Source organism: Hyaena hyaena, unplaced genomic scaffold (assembly GCF_003009895.1).
Source record: "Hyaena hyaena isolate Hyena2069 unplaced genomic scaffold, ASM300989v1 scaffold_82, whole genome shotgun sequence".
Classification (NCBI taxonomy): Eukaryota; Metazoa; Chordata; class Mammalia; order Carnivora; family Hyaenidae; genus Hyaena; species Hyaena hyaena.
Window position 1 is genome coordinate 3,538,957 of NW_024080713.1, and position 23,303 is coordinate 3,562,259.

Genomic DNA, 23,303 nt, shown 5'->3' on the forward strand with positions numbered 1-23,303 from the left:
TCAGTGGGAGCAAAACATAGACGCCGACTCAGCCTNGGGAAGGAGAAGAGGGAGGCAGAAAGGGGATTGCACGGCGGGCAGGAGAGGGAGTTGACTCCCCCCCCCCCCCCCCCCCCGGGAGGACTGCTTAAAAGCTCCCCAGTTGCAGTCAGTGGGAGCAAAACATAGACGCCGACTCAGCCTTGAATGCAGGCAGGGCAAGCAGCAACCAAGGGACAAGGACCTCCCCTGGAAGACAAGGACACTGGGGGAGAGGACATCATGTTTCTCTGACACCATGAGGTAACATTAATCTCCTCCCTCCCCGTACACATGGACCCATATAATTTCATTAGGAGAGAAGCATAGCATCGGGACTATGTCTCAGATTTCAATTATTAAAATTATTTTTTATTTAAAATTTAAAAAAATTTATTTTTTAATTTTGAGAGAGAGTTTGAGGGAGAGGTAGAGAGGGGGAGAGGGAGAATCTCAAGCAGGTTCCACACCCAGTGAGGAGCCTGATTTGGAGCTTGATCCCACAACCCTGGGATCATGACCTGAGCTGAAATCAAGAGCTGGACACTTAACTGACTGAGCCACCCAGGTGTCCTGTCAAACTTTAATTTTTAAATCTAAAAAGACGGAACATTTTTCTGAAGACTTTCTTTTCATTATCTCATTGGATTAAACAGTTCCACCCCAGGCAGCAGGTGGGAGCTCAGGAGAAAAACTGTATTACTTTTAGACTAAATTAAGAACTTTACTTTTTTTCTGCACATACAAGTTTGCCAAATGAATAAATTTTGTTGATCTGACTATAATGAAATTGTCGTTGCGACTTGGTGGAGCTGGCCCGGTAACAGAGCAGTATTTCCAGGTTAACTGAAAAATAGTGTTTTCCAGAAGCTCATGGGTGGAGTTTCTCTGCATGTTCTATCTAGGCTTGCTACCCATCTGCTGCTAAAAAGGGTACTCACAGCCAGAGAGGGATGGTTTCTGACCTTTTCTTGGTTTCTCAGCTTTGTACCCTAACTGCCCATCTAGCACCTCTCTGAGCAAGGGATGGGCTCCAGCTAGCTCCCGGATGCTGCTGTAATACTGTGGAAGTAGTCTCACACCGTTTTCATTCTGGCTCATCTTGCTTCCAGTTCATTCATTTATACCGCAGACGTTTATCTAATAGCCGCTTTGCACCAAACACTATACTAGATCAGTTGTTCTTCTCAAAAATACCACGTGTAGTGGGCAATGATGACCCACAAACAAGCATTTCATCTCTGCATCATTGAAACAAATGCTTCAGATATGATGAAGGGCTCTGGCACAGATGCTCTTTGTCTCTAGTCTCCTTTCGTGACAGCCACGAAAGCACACCGCTCTGTTGGGCTGCTGAGGTCCACGCTGCATGGCCATACTTCCTGCAGGCGGCTCTCAGCCCGGATGGAGCACTGTGGGGTACTAAGCCAGGGCTCTTCCTCTGAGACATGAGACTCGAGTGCCCTTCTGAACACACTATTGCACCCTTTGTTTTTCCATAGCGTCAGATACACTGATCTCTGTCTTTTTGTCTGTCTCTCCACTGTTCGGTGTGTTTTGTGAAGTCAGGATGCACTGTGGGTGGTTCTTTGGTTTCCCCAGCACCTAACATAGTGCATGGCTGACGGTAGGAATTTGTTAAATGAATGAAGCGATGAGGGCAACAAGTCGAAAGAGCTCAGTCTCAGAAAGACCTTACAACTTAGCCACTGATTTTCTATGATGTTTGGCAGTCACTTACTCATCTTCATTTTCCTCACCTGTAAATAGGGATAACCATATCTTCCTTCTAGAATGGTTTTAAGAATTGACCAAGATTTAAGATGCCTGCTGCACTGCTGGGAACAGAGTAAGGAGTTAAAACAGCCCAAGATAGAGAAGTTTCCCTCTTTCTTCCTCCTAAGCACTCCTTAATAGGGGTGGCACTGCCATAGAAAGATTTCATGCCAGGCGCCTGTGTGGCTCAGTCAGTTAAGTGTCTGACTTCGGCTCAGGTCATGATCTCACAGTTTGTGGGTTCAAGCCCCGCATCAGACTCTGTGCTGACAACTCGGAGCCTGGAGCCTGCTTCAGAGTCTGTGTGTCTCTCTCTCCCCGTTCCTCCCCTGCTCGTGCTCTGTCTCTCAAAAATAAATAAACATTAAAAATTTTTAAAACAGTTTTCATGTCCCAAAGGTGCCAATTTCTCTTATAATAATTTCATAGACATAGCTGCCAGGGTTGAATCAAAGGACACACATGTCAGAAGAGTCCTCACACTCAAGGAAGCCAAAAGCAGGGAGTATCCATAAGGTATTTCTATTTAACTGAAGGTAAAATTCTCACGCAGAGGGAGAAAGGGTTTTTTTAGTGCTTTTCCCATACTGACCTTTTCAGAGACAACATCTAACAGAGCTGTGTGCTCACTGGTGACACTAGCCAATGTGATCACATTTTACTGATGGTTCCTCCTGCTACTGAAAACCCAACAACCTTGTATATCTCGCTCTGAATGGGTCTGTGGCTGCCCAGTAATGGGTCCTCCCACACCTTCTGGAACATTGAATTCTTATAATTTACACCATATTATTTATTCTGTTTAAATGTGGTGTGTGTGTGTGTGTACAATATTTTAACTGAATTACTTTAATGCAGTAATCTATTTTATAAATAATTAAGTGGAAATATGAGTTATAATATAATCTTCCCTTTAATCATTGCCTTGCTCTTTCATGTATTTGCCTGGATCCCCGATCTGGGCTCGCTTCTGTCATTGCCCCTTAGTTTTATACAAATGCTTTTGTAAGGAGCTGGTCTCAGAGAATTCCTCCAGGTCTGCTTCTCTGTCATCCATCGTGAAGAGCTTCATGAATTCACTCCCTTTTCTGGACTTGGTAGTCTTCATATCTTAGCTTCTTTTGTTTGTCTATTCCTATTTGTACTTCTGTTCTCATCCAAAGTAATGGGAGTTTGTATGCTTTACTTTGATGCTAGTTTTGTAACCTATGTATGGCTGCGTTGAGGCTTACACCTTGGGTTTCCTCACCTGCTCGAGTAGATAAGAGATGCCATACTCCCACACTCACTCGTAGTCTTTGATAATATAATTTGCCAAGCATATTGTGCCCTTTACTGTCTGAGAAGTTACAGAGGAATCAGGTGGTGAGATGCCTATCAGGCCCACAAAACTATAACTAAAGCATTCCTGTGTATTTGGTACTGGAGTACTTTGGCAGTCAAATGTCTAAGATATAGTCCCCTGTGATGTAAGCATAAGCCCGTATCCTTAAAGGAAACACATGAAATGGCTGACATTTTTTCCCCAAGCAGAAGCCTAACTCACAAGTGATTATGGCACAAATCTATATATGTAACTGGTGAGGGAATGCAAAGTAAAGGAATCATCACAAAAGGATGGAATTCATTGAAAATAGGCTCTTGAGGAAGATGAAGTCCTTGAACTTGATCTGTTCATAACTGTAAATCACTATAGGTGCTTGGGGATGAAAGAGTAATGTTGGCATGGCCGAATGCCCGATGGAGAAGATAGGGCTGCAGCATCAACAGTTTACAGGGGAGAGAGAGCTGGATTTCAGTAATCCATGGGTGTGTGGATGAGGGTGGGTGGCCAGGAATAAAGCCTGGGAATTTGCACCATATTCTGGGACTGCCATGAAGAAAAGCTTCATTCACTGTGACACAGTGACACAAGCGTCCCTGGACTGCAATCCTGTCACTCAGACTTGAAGTCCTCAGAGCCATCCCTAACTGCTCCTTTCTGCTGTCCTTCTCCTGGCAGAGTGGACTCCCGGGTTCACTGAGGCTGTTTGAATTAGGCATTTCTAAGGAAAACAGGATATGAATGAAGAAGTAGTAATGCAATCCTTGGAAAATTTGCATCTCAGCAAAAGCAGCTGGCTCGTAGACCATTAATGGCTCATTTGCCACACTGGGGACAATTAGGAAAGGAAATCCTTCCTGGCTGGGTACTGGCGCCTCCTCGGACCTCAGTATTTCTCCTGCCCCTGCGCCAGCACCACAACCGCTGAGTCCTCAATGAGTAAATATGCTTCAGATACTCTTTTTATCTGCTCTTATTGTCTCAGCAATGTTGAATTTTGTAGGACTCATGGTAAACCTGTTTATCGTAGTGGTCCACTACAGGACTTGGGTGCGAAGCCACAAAATCTCCTCTTGTAATAGGATCCTGTTCAGCTTGAGCATCAGCAGGTTTCTGATGCTGGGACTGTTTCTCCTGAACATTATCTACTTCTTCACCTCTCCAAATGTCGAAAGGTCAGTCCATTTGTCCACTTTTTTCCTGTTGTGTTGGATGTTTTTGGACTCTAATAGTCTCTGGCTTGTCACCTTGCTCAATGCCTTGTACTGCGTGAAGATTACTGACTTCCAACACTCAGTATTCCTCCTGCTGAAACGCCAGCTCGCCCCAAAGATCCCTCGGCTGCTGGTGGCCTGCGTGCTGATATCTGCCTTCTCCACCCTCCTGTATGTTGTGCTCAGGCAGACCTCATCCTTTCCCGAATTTGTGACTGGGAGCAATGGTACGTTATGTGATATCAATAAGAGCATCTTGTCTTTGGTGACCTCCTTGGTCTTGAGCTCCTTTCTCCAGTTCATCATTAATGTGACTTCTGCTTCCTTGTTAATACATTCCTTGAGGAGACACATACAGAAGATGCAGAAAAACGCCACTGATTTTTGGAATCCCCAGACTGAAGCTCATGTGGGTGCTATGAAGCTAATGATCTATTTCCTCATCCTCTACATTCCATATTCAGTTGCTACCCTGCTACATTATCTCCCTTCTGTACAGATGGATTTGGGAGCCAGATCCGTCTGTATGATCATTTCTACCTTTTATCCTCCAGGACATTCTGTTCTCATTATTCTCACACATCCTAAACTGAAAACAAAAGCAAAGAAGATTCTTTCTTTCAACATATGGTGGAATTTCAAGAGTAAATAGTGGCGAGAGTCACCTCCTGGTTTGGGAGCAAGATTTTCTCCATTAGCAGTTTTCGCAGTGGTCTGAGAAATTCACTTTTGTAAATGCTGATCTGACTTTCTATGCCTTTGAGTGCCTGTGTGTCAGTTAATTCTACAATTTAAAAAATTTAAAATATTAGGCATTTTTTTTCCTAAGGAGCTTGTTTGAGGTATTATTTGTCATGTAGTTTGCATGAGTGTTGCATCCCTGGCTAGTGGAAGTTACCACATTGTTCCATGGGCTAATCAAGTATAAGGGGACATTCCCCCAAATTAAACACTACATTATAGTTCACATCTTCAGTTAAATTTTTGAGGTTTAACTGAGGAGCCCCAGGTAAGGGCTTAACAGTGGGTGAACCTTCATCAGGAGTCATCCGACTGACTTAAAATTAGCAAGAGGATGCAAAGAGCAAAGGAAGAAAGGAAAGTTTTAGAGAGAAAAAGGAAGAAAGAGAAAGATGAAAGGAAACAGGTACATACTGTGGCAGGTGTACAGAAGAAGCACCCTCCCCTTGCTGGGTCACAGTAACTGAGCTATTACTACCAAGAAACTCTATGAGTGAACTTCTAGGTTTGCTCTGGAAAGAAGGGAAGGGTCAAAGTGGAGGGAAGTGATAAGTATTAAAGAACCTGAACCCAGGATAGTTCCAAGAATCTTAAAATCTAGGGAACTAGCCTGAAGTCAAAAGCAAGTGCCAAATAGTGAAATCGATGCAATCTGAGCGCAACTTTACAAAAGATTGTACCCTGTCACATGGTACAGCCTTCAGGGGAAAGCCAAGAGGAGCCATTGGATTGGTGGTGGCAGCATCAGACTTTTGATGAATATATATCATCTGCTTATGAATTTATGTACTGAGCTGGGTGGGCGCTGCACATTTCTCCAGGAGAACACTCTTTTTTGGAGGGGAGGGGGGTTGGAACAGCAGGCTAGCTACAGAGGAACAGGAATCTGATGATGGAATATTGATCAGTTTGGGATAGGAATTGAAGGGTAATGACTTATATTTATACATTTTTTGGTACTTCTAAAAATATTTATGTAATATTTACACATGTCAAAGTAAACTTATTAAATAACATTCTATTTACTGAAAAAGAAAAAATGAGAAAGCTTCAAATTTTTCAGATTACCTGCTTTTTCCCATTCTGGACACCAGAATCTTGACTACATTATTCGGTAAGGATTATACAAGTCAATATTTTAGACTTTAAAAAAAAAAGGTTTTTATCATGTTAGAATCTTAAGATTAGGAGATAAGAGGATTACTGAGTATGATTAAATCCATGACAGAAGAACTCTAAATGAGTAGCAGAAAGCCTTGTGGTTCCCCAGTATCTGTTCTCTTTCCTTTATCTTCCATGGTAGTAATTTTTAGCTACCCAGAATTTTGGCAGCAAATTACATTTTACAGCTTTCTCTTCTAAGTGGGTAATATGTGTGATGAAGTTCTTCCAGTAGAGTGTGTGGAGAAGTGACGTGTATAATTTCTCGGTGGTGCCCCTAGAACAGGTATGCCCTCCCTTCCCCTTTTCCCTTTCCTTCTTCCTGTGGTCAGGAATGCCAGAGGTAATGATTGGCCATCTTGGACGAGCGGATGAAGTGACTTCCTGAGGATGGTGGAGGAATCATCCATCCTAGTTGCTGACGTCATGGAGCCGCCACACCAGCTCTGGACTGTTTACTCCAGGACCATTCATGGGAAATAAATATCTCCATTCTTTTGGACACTGTAGTTGTCTCTCTTGCCTTACTCAACAAACTTATGCTATACCATATTCCTTTGTCTGGGCACTTGCCCATAGTCCTCTTTGGGCAGACTTTATAACAATGCTGTGGGTTTGGAGTTTGCTGGTTCCAGTATGCTCTGCCACTAAATACTGACTAATCAGGAATTTAAGAAATTTTTAGAGTTTTCTTTTCTTCAAGATGTGATAACTTATAGGCTCTCTAATACACACTATCCTGCACTTCCCTATATTCTCTGCCTGTTCAGGAAAGGGAGGGGGATGTTTAAGACTCTTCATTAAGAAGAGTCACTCTCTGGGGTTGCCTGGGTGGCTTGGTCAGTTAAGCGTCTGACTTCAGCTCAGGTCACGGTTTCACAGTTGTGTTCAAGCCCTGCATGGGGCTCTATGCTGACAGCTCAGAGCCTGGAGCCTGCTTCAGATTCTGTGTCCCCCCCCCTCTGCCCCTCCCCTGCTCACACTCTATTTCTCTTTCTCTCTCAAAAATAAATAAACATTAAAAAATTTTTAATTAGGGATGCCTGGGTGGCTCAGTCAGTTGAGCGTCCAAGTTCGGCTCAGGTCATGGCTCAGGTCATGATCTCATGGTTCATGAGTTCAAGTCCCACGTTGGGCTCTGTGCAGACAGCTCAGAGCCTGGAGCCTGCTTTGGATTCTGTGTCTCCCTTTCTCTCTCTGCCCCTCCTGTACCTGCACCCTGTGTGTGTCTCTCTCTCATTCTCAAAAATAAATAAACATTAAAAAATTTTTAATTAAAAAAAGAAAAAAAGATAAGTCACTCTTGGAAATGAAGGGTGGGTGCCAGAGCAGTGTCTGTATAACATCATGAAACATACACTATGGTAGCGATAACTTGGGGCCATTGCCATTTAACTTTGAACTGCTAAAGCCCAATATTGTCTGAGCTACATTCCTACATGCTATTTTATTGATTCCTCACAACTTCTCAGATAATATTGATATTACCTACTATACAGATGAAAAAATTGAGGCACAAGCAGGTATTATAAATGGCTCAAAGACTAAAATAGGAAGGGGTAGTTTTAAGGCTCCAATTTGTCTTCTAATTCTAAAATCTGGTTCTCTTTTAAGTATACCACAAGGTAGATGGAAAGATTGGGACAGTGTAGGATCATGCCCATTTATAAAACTTTATCTTCTGGGATAAGAAGAAAATATTCAAAAGGGTTGCATTTATGCTTTTTTTGAGGAACCTCCATACTGTTTTCCATGGTAGTTGTACCAGTTTGCATTCCCACCAACAGTATAAGAGGTTTCCTCTTTCTCCACATCCTCACCAACACTTATTGTTTCTTCTGTTATTGATTTTAGCCATTCTGATAGGTGTGAGGTGATATCTCATTGTAGTTTTGATTTGCATTTCCCTGATGATGAGTGATATTGAGCATCTTTTCACGTGTCTGTTGACCATCTGGATATGTTTGGAGAAATGTCTGTTTATGTCTTCTGTCCACTTTTTAATTGGATTATTTGTTTTTTGGATGTTGAGTTATATCTGTTCTTTATATATTTTGGATACTAACCCTTTATTTGATAAGTTATTTGCAAATATCTTCTCCCACTCTGTAGGTTACCTTTTAGTTTTGTTGATTTTTTTCCTTCCCTGTGCAGAAGCATTTTATTTCAGGTGAGATATATTTTTAAACCAAAAGTGTAGCAACATTAAAGAAGAAACCATTTTAAAATGTATTTTGACTGTTGCAAGTTGGCCAGGAACAGGCCAGTAGCAAGGTGATGGGAAAGTAGATATAGTTTATGCATGAACTAAATGAAATTCATATCCATTCTAAGGATTTTTACTTTTTAATATCAAAACCACTTAAAAAAATTGAGTCTAGTTGACACACAATGTTACATTAGTTTCAGGTGTACCACACAGTGATCAGACAGGTTTTTGTATTGTGCTGAGCTTACCACAAACGTAGCTACCACTTGTCACCATACCAGCTATTACAGTGTCACTGACTGTATTCCCTATGCTGTGCACTTTGTTCTTGTGATTTATTCATTCTGAAACCAGAAGTGTAGACCTTCCACTCCCCTTCACCCATTTTCCCCATCCCCTCATAAGCCCCCTCAACCGTCAGTTTGTTTTTATGGGTCATTTCAAGGATTTTAAACGTTTATTTATTTTGCCTAAATTTTACTTAAACATGTGTGACTTTGGGCTTTCCTAATCACTGTTACTAGCATTTTGTCCATGAGCCATTTTCAGTTTCAGTAGTTTAAAGAACAAACAAATGAAAGAAGGGATTTTAAGGAAGGAGACATTAGTTGTTTAAAGCACCATTGAATGTAACTTTTAACATGGCCCTAAATGCAAGAGTCTTCAGGTTACACTGGAGCTTACTGAAGGTATTTAAAATAAATTTCTCAATAATGTTATTTTTTTGGAGGTTAGAGCTGGAGCTGGAGCCTCTAGCCTAGCCGGCTGCTTCTCAGAGACAGCTGGAGAGGGAAGCAGCCGGCTGGAGTAGAGACTCTGGGAATTCTTTTCACATTTTGTGTGCCCTGCCTCCCATTTCTCTTGGGTGAGGGAGTAGAGGGGGAGATGGTAGTCTGACAAAACTCCCAGGGATTTGAATAACTGGCCCATGGCCAGTTTTATTCTATGAGGAAAAAAGTGTGAAAGGGATCTCGGCATCTGTGTAAGAATTTTCCTGGCAAAGAGATTAATAACAAGGAAGTGATGTGAGTTAATAGAGGTTGGGTGGAAGGAGGAGGGAGAGAGCATGGAGGGTAAGGATAATAGCAGGGGAGGGGCGAAGGCTGCACACCGTCCTCCCTAAGCCAAGTCGGGTGGGCGTGGGGTCAGTCTTCTGGGGAAGCAGCAATATCAACATGTCACAACAGGTGGGTTGTTCTCTGGATTATGGCCAGGGCTGTATGGGGCCTGGGAAAAGGCATGCCTATAACCCTGCATGGGTAGGAAGGAGCCAAGAGGGACATTTTACAAAATGCCTGAACAGTAATCTTCAGAACTGTCACACTTATGAAAACAGTGCATGATTGAGAAACATCATAGACTAGCAGAGACTAAGAGCACCTGATAACTAAATGCTTATTTTTTTTTAAATAAAAATGCATATATTTAAGGTCTACAGTAGGATGAGTTGATATACATATACATAGTGAAGTAATGACTGTGGTCAAACTCACTAACATGTCATCTTCTCACATGGGTACCATTTGTGTGTGTGTGATGAGAGCACCTGAAATCTCCTCTCTCAGCACATGCCCAGTATTCAGTACAATATTGCTAACTGTGGTCAGTATGCTGTCTGTCAGATCTCTAGACTTATTCATCCTACAAACATCTCCAAATCTCCACCTCCTCACCCCTGATAGCTGCCAGTCTGCTTCTTTCTATTCAAGGTTTTATATTCTATGTATATGTGAGGTCATGCATTCTGTTTTTTGTTTGTGTCTGGCTTATTTCACTTGTCATAGTTCCTTTTAGGTTTAACCATGTTGTTGCAAATGGGAGGATCTCCTTATTAAGGCTGAATAACACACACACACATACAAACACACTCACACATGCACATCTTCCTCAACTTTCAGTGGGGTCATGTCCAATAAACCCATCGTTTAAATTACATGTTGAAAATATCTTAATTTGAAAATGTGTTTAATTTTTAGCTACCAAACATCATGGCTTAGCCTAGCCTACCTTAAATGTGATCAGAACACTTACGTTAGCCTACAGTTGGGCCAAATCATCTAACATAAAGCCTATTTTATAGCAATGTGTTGAATATCTCATGTAATATGTTGACTGCCTTACTGAAAGTGAAAACACTAATGGTTGTGAGTTTATCAATTTCCTTTTGTGACCATGTGACTGGGTGGGAGATGTGGCTCACTGCTGCTGCTTAGCATCACGAGATAGTATCATACTGCATATCCCAGGAAAAAGTCAAAATTCAAAATTTTAAGTACAGTTTCTACTGAATGTGTATCTTTTTGGTGCCATTATGAAGTCGAGAAATTCTAAGTTGAACCATTGTAAATTGGGGACTGTCTCTGTCTCTATGTCTGTGTGTGTACCTATCTATCTATCTACCTATCATATGTCTGTCTATCTATCTATCTATCTATCTATCTATCTATCTATCACAATTTCTTTATCTATTCATCTGTTGATGAATAGATGGCTCTTAGGTTGTTTCTGTATCTTGACTATTGTGATTAATGCCACAGTAGACATAGGAGCACAGATACCTTTCTGAGATCCTGAGGAAGGATCACTGGATAATGTGACAGTTCTATTTTTATTTTTTAAAGAAAAAAATAATATATATATATTCCCACCAGAAGTGTATAAAGTTTCTCTTTTCTCCACTTCCTTACTAACACTTTTTATCTTTTATTTTCATTTGATAACAGCCATTGTAATGATCTGAAGTGATATTTCATTCTGATTTTGATTTACATTTCCCTGATAATTAGTGATGTTGAGCACCTTTTCATGTATCTGTTGGCCATTTATATGTCTTTTTTGGAAAAATGACCATTTTAGGTCCTTCGCCTAGTTTTTAAATTGGATTGTTTGCTTTTTTGCTATTGAATAGTATGAGTTCCTTACGTATTTTGGATAGTAACCCCTTATCAGATGTATGGTTTTCAAGTATTTTCTCCCAATTTATAGATTGTCTTTCATCTTGTTGATTGTTTTCTTTGTTGAACAGAAGCTTATCCATACTGTTTTTCTATATAGGATAGACTGCTCTGTTGTGCTGAGTAGAAAGCCATAGTTTACCCTTCTGTGGGTCTCTTCTGATGCTTGTATTCCCCCTTGGTCTCTCATGGGCTGTCTTTCCTTGATTCAGGTACTGTGAGAATGGCTGGGGGCTCAGATCACTGGAATAGTAGGCGTATGAATGGAAGGGACTTTGGTAGAAAGAGGTGTGGTAGTGTTATGGCCAATGTGGTTGGGTTGCATCAAAATTAGAAACCAAGTGGTTGTTCTGGTAAACTAGAGAATGCTGAGGCTGTAACTCTCCAGATACAATCCTTCATTTCAGCCCTTGGTTTGGGGGCTGATATGCTGAGCATTTCTGTATGGAAGTGGACTAGCAGTGTGGTTCCCAGATTTCTCTCCACTTTGACCTCCTCTAGCACCGAGTATTCAGCAATGAATATTTATCCTGTCTCCTAGTTGTTTTCTCTCATTTTCTCACCATCTCCCCTTCTTTGCTTTCCCTGCCATTGGAACAAGCCTCTGTATGTGTACAAATACCACTGTATGGTTATATACTCAAGTTACAAACATGTGAAAACAGTATTGATTATTTGCCTCTCTTACTATAATGTCAGATCTGTGACACTAGGGACTTTTTTTTGTGGCCATTATCTCCCCAGTCCTGGACTAGGGGCCTGGCACATGTAGGCATTTGATAAATATTGGCTAAAGCATTCATAAATGTTGTACTTTCACTGTTTATAACATGAGGTGCTTTACATTTGCCACTGGTGAGATCTCAGAATGTCTTACTTTGGTTTGGCAGAGTTGGGTGGGTAGGAACAAGGTTCAAGGGTACCTATGGATTTTACTTGCTTCCCTTGGAAGCATGGTCTGTAGCTGTGGCTTGTTCCTCATCTCAGATTCCAGGCCAGCTTCATGCACATGGGAATGGAAGTGAGACTCTTACCTTCCAGAACATTACTTGTGTTCACAGCTTTGCCTTCTTGGCCAGAGAATAGATTTCAAAAGGACAGACCCTGAACTCTGAGAAGTCAAATATTCCACCCTAATACTCCATCACTGGTAGGGGATCTGAGGCTCAGCCAGGAGCCACACACATTCATCACTGAGTCTGGGAACCTTCTGGGACAGCAGTGAGACTCCTGTCCCCAGCCATGCTGTCTGCTGCTCTAGCACAGCTGATGGTGGTGGCAGTGGCTGAACTTCTCATTGGCCTGGTTGGAAATAGAATCCTTGTGATCTGAGGTTTTGGAGAATGGGTCAGAACATGTAAAGGGATCCCTATACAAACTACTGTCCTGGGTGTGGTGGCTATCAGTATCTTCTACTGCAGGAAGATCCTGACCTTTGAACATTGTCCACTCATGGCTGAAGCAGAGGGTCTGTGGCTGGGTTTTTGTTTTCTTCTAACGTCTTTCAAGATCACTTTGCTCTTTCTTGCACACCCATGCTGCCTTCCTAAGAAGCTAGCCTAGCCTTCCTCCTCCTTTCTAATTCAATTACTCTTCTCCGCATTTCCTCATAGTTTTCTGGCCTGGTTTGACCACTGTATTGATTTTCTATTCGCAAAGTAGCAACACATACTAAGCAGTTTAAAACAACATACACATTTATGTCACAGTTTCTGTGGATAAAGAGTTTAGGCACAGCCTAAATGGGGTCTCTGCTCCAGAGTCTTAAAAGCTGCAGTCAAGATGTTGACTAGGCTGTTTTTTGGAGCTCAGGTTGCTTTTCCAAGCTCACTGTTGTTTGCAGATTCAGTTCCTTGTGGTTATTAAACCAAGGTCCCGGTTTTCCTACTGACTGTCTTCTGAGGGCCAGTCTCAACACCCCACAGTTTCTTGACATATGTCTCTCTCATGGTCTGGTAGCTTGGATTCTTCAAGGCCAGCAGGAGGGCCCAGTTTCTCTTCCAAAACTTTAACTGAGTAAGTTAGATCCACTCGGAGTAGCTCAAATGCAACCGATTTAATTACATTTGCAGAAGTCCTTCATCTTTGCAACATAATGTAACCTAATCACAGAAGTGACAGCCTGTCTCATTCACAGTCACACCACTGCTGAAGGATTACTCACGGCATGCCCACCAATGGGTGGAAATGTTAGAGGCTGTCTTATCATTCAGTCTTCCACAAACGTCTGTGTTAGGCTGGTCCCAGGGAAGTTGGAATCTGGACAATAAATAAAGCGCTTTCCCTATATTTCTTGATTAACTGTGCTAGTCTCTTTTCACTTATTTGAGCTCATTTCCTTTCTGTAAGACTTTGGTATGAGATATTTGCTGAGTCATGTGTGTGTGGATAATTGATCATAAAGGACAGATGACCTCAAAGACCTTGATTAGCAGTAATGGTTCCTTTCCTTAACTTACTTTTTTTTTTTGGCACCTAAATATTTTGTGTTTTTGTTCTCTGATTGTTTTCTTCCCTAAAATTTCTCCTACTTTTGTCTTTGATGATGAAATCTATTCTACTTTATTATTAGCTTTTTGGTAATGAGATATATTTTAAATTCAACTTTATTAGGCTCTCATGCTTACATGTTCAAAGTACTTCTAAGAAAATAAAATTTGTTTTTTTATAATGCAAGCTCACATTTGGCACTGTATAAAACCTGAGAATAGGGGAGCCTGACTGGCTCAGTCTGTTGAGTGTCTGACTCTGGATTTCAGCTGAGGTCATGATCCCCGGGTTGTGGGATTGAGCCCCACATCAGTCTCCATGTTAAGTGCGGAATCTGCTTAAGATTCTTTCTCTCTGTTCCTCTGCCCCCTTCCCTACTTGTGCTCTCTCTCTAAAAAAAACAAAAACAAGCAAACAAAAAATACCTAACACCCTCCTCCCCCAAAACAACCTGAGAATGTTTGGATTTGGTCCTCTTGTATTATGTGCTGGTGTCTAGATGCTAGCCTATGACCCTTGAGAAGGGGAGTTGGTGTGTGGTACTGTTTCAGATTTCTGAGTGTAGGTTCACAGTGCATTCATGTGGATGCAAATACAGAGGGGATCATAACTTCTAAATTCTCTATGCGTGGTCACAGCTGTTCAGTACGAGAGGACAGGTTCCAGAAGGGCAAGGCCAAATCCAGATTTTGTGGTGTGAACATTAACCTTGAGTGTGGTATCACCCTCCGGGGACCTGAAGCTCAGCCGGGAGCCACACACATTCATCTGCTGAAGCAGGACGTCTTCTGTGAAGGAAGCGAGAGACTCCTGTCCCCAGCCATGCTGACTGCTGCCCTAGCACCGCTGATGGTGGTGGCAGTGGCTGAATTTCTCATTGGCCTCGTTGGAAATGGAGTCCTCGTAGTTTGGAGTTTTAGAGAATGGGTCAGAAAATTCAACAGGTCCTTATACAACCTCATTGTCCTGGGCCTGGCCATTTGCCGATTTCTCCTGCAGTGGCTGATTATGATGGACTTAAGCCTGTTTCCACTTTTCCAGAGCAGCCGTTGGCTTCGCTACCTCAATGTCATCTGGATCCTGGTAAGCCAGGCCAGCTTGTGGTTTGCCACTTTCCTCAGTGTCCTCTACTGTAGAAAGATCACGACCTTTGAACACCCTGTCTCTTTGTGGCTGAAGCAGAGGGCCTATCGCCTGAGTCTCTGGTGCCTTCTGGGGTACCTCATGATCAGTTTGTTACTTGTGGCCCACACTGGCTTAAAGCCCTACAATCCTTCCCAAGGCAACAACAGCATTCTGTACACCCTTTCAAACAGGCACTATATGCATATATTAAAGCTCAGTGCAGGAAGTGCGTTGCCTTTCATGGTATTTCTTGTTTCTTCTGGGATGCTGATCTTCTCTTTGTATAGACACCACAAGAAGATGAAGGTGCATATAGCTGGGAGGAGAGATGCTCGGGCCCAGGCTCACATCACTGTCCTGAAGTCTTTGACCTGCTTCCTTGTCCTTCACGTGGTCTACATCTTGGCCAGCCCCTTCTCCATCACCTCCAAGTATTCTGCTAATCTCCTCATTGTCTTCATCTCCAGGACACTAATGGCTGCCTATCCTTCTCTCCATTCGGTCATAATGATCATGGGGAATCCCAGGATGAAGCAGACTTGTCAGAGAATCCTGTGGAAGATAGTGTGTGTTTGGAGATCCTGACACCCTTGATCTAGGGTGAGAAACATGTGCTCAGAATACTCTTTTGAGACAGTTTGTGGTAGCTCTCTATAAGGGAGCTGACATTCATGTCTTTGAAATTTTTATTTTTCTGACACCAAATCAACAGATGAACTACAGGAAATACAGAAAAAAAACGTAATACTGTTTCTCTTTTGCATTGTAAATTATAATTTATTGTATTATGTTTTGAGCAGTTCATTAGCTGTCATTTCTTCTTGGAGTTTCTTTGGAGGAGAGGTCTTTCGTTTCGTCATTTTAGTTAGCTTTCCGGCTCTTGTTGGTTTTAAAGATCTATTATGCTCTCTGTTTCTATGAGCACTGCTATATCCAAGAAGAATCTTTGACTATCCAGGGCCTAACCTTTCAGAGAGTGTTTTTTGAATGGTATCCCTTGGTCTCTCTTGTTGGGACCTTGGTTATTTTATTTTCCTATTTGTATTGATATTTGGGACTCTCCACCTTGTGCACTCTAGCTTGTTTCTTGAGGTAGCCCTGGAAAAGAAAACAGACAGACAAACACACAGGGAGCAGGAGCACACAAACGCACAGGCTAATTCAACTAACATGCAAAGCGAGAGGGAAAACGAAAAAGTTAAGAGAAAAGATGGAGGAGGGAGGGCGAATAATAGGGAGTATAAAATACATAAAAGGGTCAAAAAGGGGAAAGGAAAAGGAAAAAAGAAGAAAACCGATGGACAAAGAACGGTTTAAAGCATATAACCAGATTTCCCAGCTACAGTTAAATAGCCGTGTGTATGCAGTGCTGGTTGAGGAGCATAGAGAAACAGAGAGAAAGCAGGGCGGGATGAGACACAATTGGAAATAGAATGAACAGGCAGAAGGGATAAGAAGCTTTTTTCAAAGAGGTAAAGGGTAGAATATGGTTGGATAGGTGAGAGAAGGGTGCTGGAATTATCCAGAGAAACTATATAGTCTAATTACTCCTGAGAGAAATAGCTGAAAATGTCAGTAGGTGTAGAATTTACATTTACACAATGGACTCGTGATCGTTTAAGCAAGCTGGCGACCAGAGTTAATCAGGTCAGTGTTCTGGGGAAAAAAGAGAGAAAAGAGAAAGAAGAAGAAAAAAAGAAAGAGTAAAAAAGGGAAAAAAAAGAAAAAAAAGAAAGAAAGAAAAAAAAGAAAAAAAAAAAGGGAGGAGAGCACCTCTCAGGCAGGGATGGGCGTGGCGGGATCCAATGCCTCAGGCGGGAGCTCTGCCTTGGCGGTTGTGGGGAGGAGAGTGGCGGTGCTCCAGTCCCTTCTTGAAGCAAGCGCTGCACCTCGCTTTTTTGGGTGTGTAAACTCCCCGTACTGGGGGCGCAGCCGAAGTTGGTTGCACTCTTCAACCCAGGGCAGTTCCAATCTCCAAATCCCCATCCGCGCGCCCCGCTGAAGTTGCCTTAGACACAGCTTCCCAGGCAACCCCCTCGGGCAATTCCCTATAATTTATTGTATTATGGAAATCAAGACTGGGGCTTTATGTTTGTTAAAATAGGTATTATATTCTGTTTATATATCCCAAATAATTAATTTCTTTTTAAATTACATATATAAATTGTGTTTTTCCTATTATAGGGAACAGAGATTATGAGCAATTAATAGAGATCATTAATTTTTATTAAATTTCACTTTCCATTAATGTTAGTCATTTTAGGTAAGGTTTTTTTTTAAAGAGGTATCAAATAAATTTCTCATTTCTCTACTGTAGTAGGTCTAGTTATCTAATGGAAAAACAAAACAAAACATCTTTATATATCTAGAAGCTTCTTTAAGCCCTGGACTTGCCTTTTAGGGTAAAAGTCAGTTTACTACCATGTTCTGTATTAAGCTCCAAAGCCCAGGACCTAGACTGGAGCAAGATGGGAGTGATGGGCACTTGCTTCTGCTCACAAAAAAGGACACTTCTCCCTGAATGAGTGAAGTCTCATCATCCTTGGTTAGCTAGCCACCCTGACTGCTCTGTTCTCTCCGTAGGCTGAAATCAGAGTGTTAGCATACTAAGTCTTTGAGCTGAATGGAGATCATCTAGAATGTCAAATCCATGGCAACAGGAATTGTGTCTATTTTTGTTTTCTCCTAGGTTCCTAATGCCCAGGATACCAACTAGCTTTTGAGAAGTTAGTATTTTCTAAATGATCAATTAGTTACATTAACTAGTCTTACAATTCCTCTTTTTAAATGTTTATTTATTTTGAAAGAGAGAGAGCATGCACATGAGCAGAAGGGGCAGAGAGAGGGGAATGAGAGAATCCCAAGCAGGCTCTGTGCTGTCAGCATGGAGACCAACTCGGGGTTTGGATTCACGAACTGTGAGATCATGACCTGAGCCCAAACTTGGACGCTTATCCAGTTGAGCCACCCAGGCACCCCTTACAATTCCTCTTTTATGTTATAAAGAAACTGAGAGCCCATGACAGTGCTGGGACCAGAACTCAGTTTCCTGACTCTTGGTCCTGGGCTTTTTCCCTGACATCATGCTACCTTCCTAAATAAGCTAGCTTTGCCTTTGGCTTCTCTGAATCCTGTCCCTCTTCTATGAACTTTCTCAGTCTTCCTTTTAGCCTTGTTTGAACACATTTCTTTTGATTCAGTTCCAGGGGATCTGGAATTTAAAGGACTATATTTGATAAACCTAACATTTTCTTTTCACTTCTCATGAACCATGCTAATTAATTCACTTTCATTAATCTGTTTTCCCAAACATGTGTCTTTTCCTTACCAAAAGCTGTGAAGTAGATGCTAGACACATGTGCATATTAGTCATCATTCAAGGGGAACTTGCTTCTCTGATGTCACTGTGAGTTGTGTGAGGTCAAGCACTATCTTTTATCTTCTGGGAATGATAATATCCATCTGTTTCAAGTAGAGAGATGCTTTCCCTTTGTTGTATTTTTAGTAGTAGGATGAGCTTTCCACTATGCGATTCCTATATCTATACAGATGTCCTTTATGACCAACTGTTGCAATAACGATAATATCAGTACCTACCATTTGTGTTGGGCTTTACATTTTATTAGACATTCTCATATATAGTCCATTATCTCATTTGATTTTAGTAACAACTCCATGTAGTTAGCATTTCTATCCTCATTTTATAGATCACAAAACTCAGGCTGGAGCAGTGTTTTGCTCACGATTATCAGCTGGTAAACCGTGCAAGTAAAGCAGTCCCAGAGTTTGGACCACAGGTCTTGTGCTTTTTCAAGTAAACCTTAAGTTCCTCTTGTTTGTACTTATAAAACTTCATGCTAGGATTAGCCTATGGAATGCTCAAGTTTATGAATATTTTTCAAAATATGAATTACCTTTCAAGTTTGGTATTGGTGGGTTGCCTGGGAGCCAAGATCCTGAGTCATGACTGAAGTTTCTGCAACTTATTTTTCCTAGGGACAAAACACTTGCATTTACCCACTTTTTGGAATTGGATTTTCTAAACATGATTTAGCTCATGATGGTTGTGAGTGAGCCTGTTTTGTATTTTATCCAAGAAGACAAATCAGGAGGCAAATCTGTGCTCTTGAATCGATTCCTATGTAACTGCATCTTTCATAATTTGCATTCTCAGAGCTGCAGCTGTACCCACATGCACGTACACGTATGCACGTGTGTGTGTGCGCGCACGTACGTGTGGATATTACTAGCTTTCCTTTCTATTATGTAGTAGGATCTGTGGTGGTGCAGCCTAGAGGACATCTAAAAAGTTTCAAACAGTAACAAGTTTTCATTCAGCTCCTCATTATTAGTCCCATTCCCCGGATATGGTCATATTTTGCCATTTGCCATCTTTCTTCTAGTGATTATTTTCTCAACTCTATGGTTTTGCTTCTCTTTCTTGGTTTATAAACTTTGAACTATAACTTTTGAATACTATTCATCAAGGTTTGGGGATTATCTCAACCCCAAACCATTCCCCTCTCCTAAATTTGATTCATTTTATTTATTTGTCATTAATTTTATAACTTTAAGTAATATGTTTTCAACTTTTCTATTTTGAACCATGACTTCTGACAGTATATATAGAATCTGAGTTATGTAGAGGGAGAAATTAGTGTTTCATCTATCCTGTACTTTTCCCATATTCCAACTCATGTCCAACTTCAAATAACTTAAGGAGAAAATACATTTATTGGAAGAAAATGGCTGTCTCACAGAATCAGTGGGAAGGCTGCAAAGTCAAGACCAGAATGGGAACCAAGAGAACATAAATAGCTGAGAACACAACCAAATCACTCTACAGGGACTGATGCTGGCACCTTGCTCTCACATTTCAACTGTCAGCATTGTGTCTGTGACACTGCCCCACCTTTGTGAGTGTGTCTCTGTGAGTCACAGCTCCAAGATCCAAAGCCTCTGGTTGGCTGATTCTAAGTCATACACCTGCCCTAGTGGACAGGCCCTGGGTGAGGAAAACTCTGATTTCTTTTGATTTATGAAATATATATTTTTAAATTAAATGAAATAAAGTACTCAATAATTAGATTAAGCAGCAGAATTGATATGGCTGATGGTGAGTTAATGAAGATTTGTAATCTGAACTGGAAGTTCAGCTCAAAGAACTCTCTCAGAAAGTAGGAGGAAGCACTAAAAAGATGGAAAATCTAAAATAAGAGAAACGCTATATGGCACATTGAAATAATGGAATAATTATTGTGTGACTGGGGGTCTCAGAGGAGATGGGAAAAATGAGGGGAAGGAATTAAATAGTTGAAGAATTAATGACCAAGAATTGCCCTGACTTAAAGAAAGACAAAAAACCCCAAACAAACAAACAAACCTAGATTGAAAGACACAAAGGATGTCAAACAAAACAGATAAGGTGGGGGATCCTTCACACTTAAACACATTACAGAAGAATTTAAAAATATCAGAGAGGAAAGGATATCATAAGAATATCAAAGGAAAGTTCATAAAACTTTGAGGGAGAGCAGATCACAACTATGACACTTCTCAGTAGAATTCAGAAGAAAAAATTGCATTACATTCTATTTTAGTAAGTATTTTATTCTTATATTCAAATAACACCAAGAAGAAAAGTTGAGAAGTATTTTTCTGGCTGCTGTGCCTATTTTTGTATTGGTTATATACAGGGAGTCAATTATAAAAATGTCAGTAAAGGCTTCATGGGTTGATGATCATGAAGGTAGTGAGCAAATTCTGAAATGTTTTAGCAATCAAGGAAGATCTTGAAATTTTAAAGGATTTGGCAAGAATGTGAAATCACATTCATAACTGAATTAAAGGAGTCAATGTTGTATACAGCTGGAGATGATTCTAAGTACCTAGCACAAATAATTGCCAGTGCTACAAAATGTGATAGAGTGAAGTAATGGAAATTGGAGAAGTAGACAAAAAAAATTAGGCTTGTAGATTGAAGACAAAAGAAACTACCAGGGGCAGCTTACTCTCAAAGGGAAAGCCTTACCAACATATGGCTTTTAAGAAAAAATCTGAAAACATAGCTGAAGTGCTTTCCTTTAGTGGGAAGTAGTAGAGTGGCTTCAAGAACCTCTGCATTCTACACCACATTAAGTTACTGGCAAAATTGTGAATAAAGATTAGGTATTCGAGAAAATATTCATCCAGTGTTTTTAAAAGGTGTGTATTGTTAGATGAGACCTTCTCTGGTTCAGATTTTTAAGTTGTAATGAAGCTGATCTCTAGAAATTACTGCCCTCAAAGATTTGAAGGAAGAACAAACCTCAGTTTAAAGATTGTGAATTATATGACTGATGCCGAGTGCAAAGGCTGGCCGAGAGACCTTTTTCTAGGAATTTTTTTCTTTTGCATTTTTTTCTGTGTCATTCTTGCACAGGAGCCATGCTAATCTTTCTGTATTGTTTCAATTTTGGTATGTGTGCTGCCAAAGTGAGCACTCTTTTAGGATTTTTATCAGGATTGTTTTTATTTCAGTTGGTGCTCTGGTTACAAAGATGCATAAGTTTTCGGTAGTATAATTCAATGTTATTTTCCTCATAAACACTTTAATTTTTTTGTATATTATTTTATAGAGTTTGAAGTTTCATAAGAACACATATACCACTGAATAGCAGAAAAGGCTTTTTTGGTCATAAATTCATCATGAAGATTAAATGAATGAATATATGTGAAGTACATAGGAGAGTGCCTCGTGCATAGTAGTAACTATAAATATTTACCCTTAATATTATTATCAGACTAGTCTTTGGGAAAAAATTTTAAATATTTGCACTGGCAAGGAATAATTAGAGACACAGAAAATATTATAGAAATACCAGGTAAATAAGGTTTGGCAGTGCCTTTCTAAGTATGTGGGTACATCACCATCCCTTGTTCTTTCCTTTAACCCTGACTACATCTTTATAAATCTTTTGTTAAATTCTCTTAAATAATCTCTTTTTGCGTATTACTTCTTCTGACATATATATTAAAAAGTCATTTGTTTTTTGAAAGGACTTACAAGATAGAAAATCTTGTATATAGAAAATCCTAGGGAATTCATAAGTAATAAACAACTTCAGCAAGGTTACAAGATCAGTAATCAATTGACTATTGATTCAGAATACAAGATCGATAATGAATAAAAATCAGTTGTATATCTGTACACTTGTAATGAATATTTTGAAAATGAAATTAAGAAAACGTTCATTTATAGTTACATTAGAAACAATAAGATACATAGGAATGTTTTACTAGAAGTATAAGACTTACACACTGGAAACTTTAAAACATTCTGAAAGAAATTAAGGAGATCTAAATAAATGGAAAGGCATCTCATGTTAATGGATTATAATACTTAATATTGTTAATATGTCAGTACTCCCCAAATTGATCTACTGATCAATACCATCCCTGTTTGAATCCCAGTTGGCTTTTTTCCCCCTAGAAATTGATAAGCTTGTCCTAAAATTTATACAGTTATGCTGGAGACCCATAATAACCCAAAGAATTTTGGAAAAGAACAAACGGGGGTATTCACACTTCTTAATTTTAAAACAATTCGACAGTAAAAGAAGCCTTTTTGACAAAGGTTGCTGCAACACCTGGCTATGTACATAGAAAAGAATAAGTTGAATTTTATTTCACACAGGTTGAGATGAACTTATATTGAATATCGGGTAAAAGATAAAACAAGAAACAGACTCAACTATAGAGAACAAACTGATGGTTACCAGAAGGGAGGCGGGTCAGGGGATGGGTGACATAGGTGATGGGGATTAAAGATCACGCTTGTGCCAAGCCCTGGGTGTTGTAGGGAAGTGTTGAAGCACTATCTTGTACATCTGAAACTAATACTACACTGTATATTAACTAACTGGAATTTAAACAGAAACTTTAAGAAAAAGATAGGTATCAACAGTTCAGGTTTTCTTTCCTTTAATAAGGTTTTGTAATTCAGCACTTTGGATATTTCTATGGAACTAGAAAAAGAGCTGGAGGAACATCTGGTGTTCCATTTGATGAGCCCCAAAGCCCCTAGCTTTGTTCAGCTGGCTTTGGGTTTTCTCAGTATTTCCGTGAGAGCACTTACCAGTCCAGATCATTGCTTCTGAGATTCATGATCTAGATGTCCCTGGAGAGCTCTCACATCCTTTTCCTTTCTTTTGCTTTTTTGTCCTCAGCATCATGTGGGTACACTCAGATTCAGGAGCCACCTTCTGTCACACTTTATTATTACACCTTGCCACAAACACCCCCTGCCCACT

At 40.4% G+C, this 23,303-nt stretch overlaps 2 protein-coding genes and 1 non-coding gene across 3 annotated transcripts; 2 read left to right on the forward strand and 1 right to left on the reverse strand.

Moving 5' to 3' along the window:
• The first annotated feature begins 4,063 nt into the window (after positions 1 to 4,063).
• On the forward strand, positions 4,064 to 4,984 carry TAS2R4 (taste 2 receptor member 4). Its single transcript, XM_039234015.1, has one exon. The coding sequence runs from the start codon at positions 4,064 to 4,066 to the stop codon at positions 4,982 to 4,984; it is 921 nt and encodes a 306-aa protein (XP_039089946.1).
• Positions 4,985 to 14,709: 9,725 nt separating this feature from the next.
• Positions 14,710 to 15,597, forward strand: TAS2R5 (taste 2 receptor member 5). Its single transcript, XM_039234049.1, has one exon. It carries the CDS (start codon positions 14,710 to 14,712, stop codon positions 15,595 to 15,597), a length of 888 nt encoding a protein of 295 aa, XP_039089980.1.
• A 5,790-nt stretch (positions 15,598 to 21,387) lies between these two features.
• LOC120233020 lies at positions 21,388 to 21,494 on the reverse strand. The gene has a single exon (XR_005528698.1). It is a non-coding gene; the product is annotated as a U6 spliceosomal RNA (small nuclear RNA).
• Between the last annotated feature and the right edge of the window lie 1,809 nt (positions 21,495 to 23,303).